This window comes from Elaeis guineensis, chromosome 5 (assembly GCF_000442705.2).
Source record: "Elaeis guineensis isolate ETL-2024a chromosome 5, EG11, whole genome shotgun sequence".
Lineage (NCBI taxonomy): Eukaryota > Viridiplantae > Streptophyta > Magnoliopsida > Arecales > Arecaceae > Elaeis > Elaeis guineensis.
In genome coordinates, this window is record NC_025997.2 from 117,029,972 (window position 1) to 117,033,386 (window position 3,415).

Genomic DNA, 3,415 nt, shown 5'->3' on the forward strand with positions numbered 1-3,415 from the left:
CCCATTGCCGTCTCCTCCTGTTCCCTCCCTCGATCCAGGTGAATTCGAGCCCCCATAGCTCCGCACGAGCATCAGCGCCTCCTCAGGCTCCGATGTCACCAACTTGACCCTGCCCCACTGCCGTCCGCACCGCACTCATCGTCCGCGTCGCACCCGACTCCATACGACCACCAAACCCCCTCCCTTCTCCTCTCCCAGCTCTGACGCCACCAACCCCCCTCCCCTCCCCTCCGCAGCCCCACCTCGTCGCCGTCCCCTCCTGTTCTCCAGAAGACCTAGATCCCCGGCCACCGCTGCTCTCTCAGCCAATTTTTTTTTCTTCGATGCCTTGGATTTCCACTTCCAATGGGTCAAGCGACCATCCTCACCTCCACTCGAGAGGAAGGGATCGGAGGCCGACCAGAGGGAGAGGCTGCCATCATCACCGGAACTATCATTGGCGAGAAGGTCGAAGGACACATTCCATCTGCCAGATCTAATGGATATGGATGGAGAAATCCAACGAAATTCGATCGAAAGGAGAAGGAGATAGGCGTCTGAAGGGCTCGAGAAACTTCGAAAAAAAAAATTGAAATGGAAGAAGGTAATGGTGCCTCAAGAAGATCGGAAGGGTGGGCCGATGCCGGTGATGATGGGGAAGAAGGTGATGGTAGAGAACGGTGAGAGGTGGCGGCGAGGAAAGCGGGGAGGAGATGGAAAAAAAAAAAGTCGAGAAAGATCGGGAAGCTTCGTAAGAAAAAAAATGTTTATAAAGAAACTAGAGCTCGAGACGTGACGCATTGAAAGGATTATGACTTCTTAAATTGACAACACTATAATACTCCACCATAAAATATTATATATATATATATATATATATATATATAAAAGGTGATGGTAGAGAATGGTGGAAGGTGGTGGTGAGAAAAGTGGGGAGGAGATGGAAAAAAAAAAGTCGAGAAAGACCGGGAAGCTTCATAAGAAAAAAAATGTTTATAAAGAAACTAGAGCTCAAGATGTGACGCATTGGAAGGATTATGACTTCTTAAATTGACAACACTATAATACTCCACCATAAAATATTATTTTATATATATATATATATATATATATATATGATATAATATGATGGTCCATATATAGGCCCTATGAAAATAAATGATATATGATATGATATGATGATCAGCACATGGGGCCAACGAAAATAAATGATCATGACTGAGCCAGCACTCTATCTCAAAAACAGTAGATTCATCCAACCTGCTCTCTCCGGCTCCAGCGAGATCAGAGCCGGGTCTCCTGATCACAAAACCAACTTTCAAGATTATTGAGTTGTTGAACAGAATGGCAAATGGCGTAATTATCTCACACGTCATGGTCTTTTCTCAAACTCCCTTCTCCCACTCATTTTATAACGCCAAGATATCCTAATTGGAAGGCCAAAAGACAACGCATGGATCTCTCCCTGTTGCAGTCGGTCTTCCTGTTCCTCCTCCTTCCCCTCTTTTTCTTCCTCTTCTTCTACCAAAATCCAACAAAGAAACCTAACTCTACAGGGCTCAAATCCTACCCACTGCTAGGAAATCTCCCTCAATACCTCAAAAACCGCCACAGATTCCTCGAATGGTCGACCGAAATCCTCATCAAAACCCCAACCTACACCATGACGTTCCAAAGCCTTGGGCAGGTCAGTGGAATCATCACAGCCAACACCTTAAATGTTGAACACATGCTGAAAACCAACTTCGTGAACTACCCAAAAGGCACGCGGTCCATCTCCATGCTGGAGGACTTCCTCGGTCAAGGGATCTTCAACTCTGATGGTGAGCACTGGAAGTGGCAGCGGAAGGCAGCAAGCTATGAGTTCAACAAGAAGTCGCTTCGAAACTTTGTGGTGGACACGGTGCAGTATGAGATAGTCCAAAGGTTGTTACCTTTATTGAAGAAAGCCAGCAAAAAGAATGAAACGGTAAACCTGCAAGATGTTCTGGAACGCTTTGCATTCGATAACATCTGCAAGGTGGCCTTCAATGAAGACCCTGCCTCCCTTGCTGAAGAAGAGAGAGTTGGCGATACGATCTCTTCAAACTTCATGAAAGCCTTTGAAGAAGCACAGAATCTTGTTCTCAGACGATTCTTGGATGCACTGGATGTCACCTGGAGGATCAAGAAGCTACTCAACATCGGATCGGAGAGGCGGCTCAAGGAAGTAATTTCAATTGTTCACAACTATGCCATGAATATCATCAGATCAAGGAAGGAGAGACCTGCACACCAGTACCAGGATCTTCTGTCTCGATTTGCTTCAAACAAAGAAAATACGGAAGAATTCCTTCGAGATGTCGTGACAAACTTTCTTACTGCTGGCCGTGAGACGACATCATCAGCACTGACATGGTTCTTCTGGCTCCTCTCAACGAGACCTGATGTGGAGAAAAAGATACTAGAAGAAGTCAGATCAGTCCGGGCCCTGAATCAGAATTCAGATGAGATATTTAGTTTCGATGAGCTTCGAGAGATGCATTATCTCCATGCTGCAATATCGGAGTCGATGAGGTTGTACCCTCCTGTGCCCATCGACACACAGTCGTGCAAAGAAGATGACACCATGCCTGATGGAACCTTTGTAGGTAAAGGATGGTTTGTCAGTTATAGCGCTTATGCTATGGGAAGGATGGAAAACATCTGGGGGAAGGACTGCAATGACTACAGACCAGAAAGGTGGTTGGAAAATGGGGTTTTCCAGCCAGAAAATCCATTCAAGTATCCAGTGTTTCATGCCGGTCCCAGGATGTGCTTGGGGAAGGAGATGGCATACATACAGATGAAGTCGATTGTAGCTTGTGTGCTTGAGAGGTTTGAAATCAATGCTGTGGGGAAGGACAAAAGTCCAGAGCATATCCTATCACTGACCCTAAGGATGAAAGGAGGTTTGCCAATTCAAGTTAGAGAAAGGGTTGATGCAATAAACTAAAAGTGCTGTATCTTGCAAAGACTAGGAGCATGTAACTTGTGGGGTTTGGGTTATATTGTTATAATTTTGCTTTTGCAGTTCTATATGTTACCAAAAAGAAAAAACATGCAATTTTATTTGTTATGGTTTGCATTTAACAAAACTGAGTAGATTATGGTGGTAGAAACAAAGGGCTTATCTTGCTGAATGTTCTTATGAAGCTCGAAAATATGATGAACCACATTTGACTGATAACATTACCCATAAATCACAAAAAAACAAATGGTTGTTTGATAATACAACAGAGCTGTTAATTACCAATCGCATACCTAACATGGATCATGAGTTCGATCAAAGATCGAGGCTGTTAAATCAGATGGTCAGGAGCTATTTATAACAATACTTGAAGCTCTCTATATCGCATGGGACCCTGGTCCGCCAAACAAAATATTCATTCAGATAGTCTACATTCTTCACATTACT

General features: G+C 44.3%; 1 protein-coding gene across 1 annotated transcript; it reads left to right on the forward strand.

Moving 5' to 3' along the window:
* The first annotated feature begins 1,400 nt into the window (after window positions 1–1,400).
* LOC105033342 (cytochrome P450 CYP94D108) lies at window positions 1,401–3,095 on the forward strand. The gene has a single exon (XM_010908103.3). It carries the CDS (start codon window positions 1,433–1,435, stop codon window positions 2,951–2,953), a length of 1,521 nt encoding a protein of 506 aa, XP_010906405.1. The 5' UTR covers window positions 1,401–1,432; the 3' UTR covers window positions 2,954–3,095.
* The last annotated feature ends 320 nt before the right edge of the window (window positions 3,096–3,415 follow it).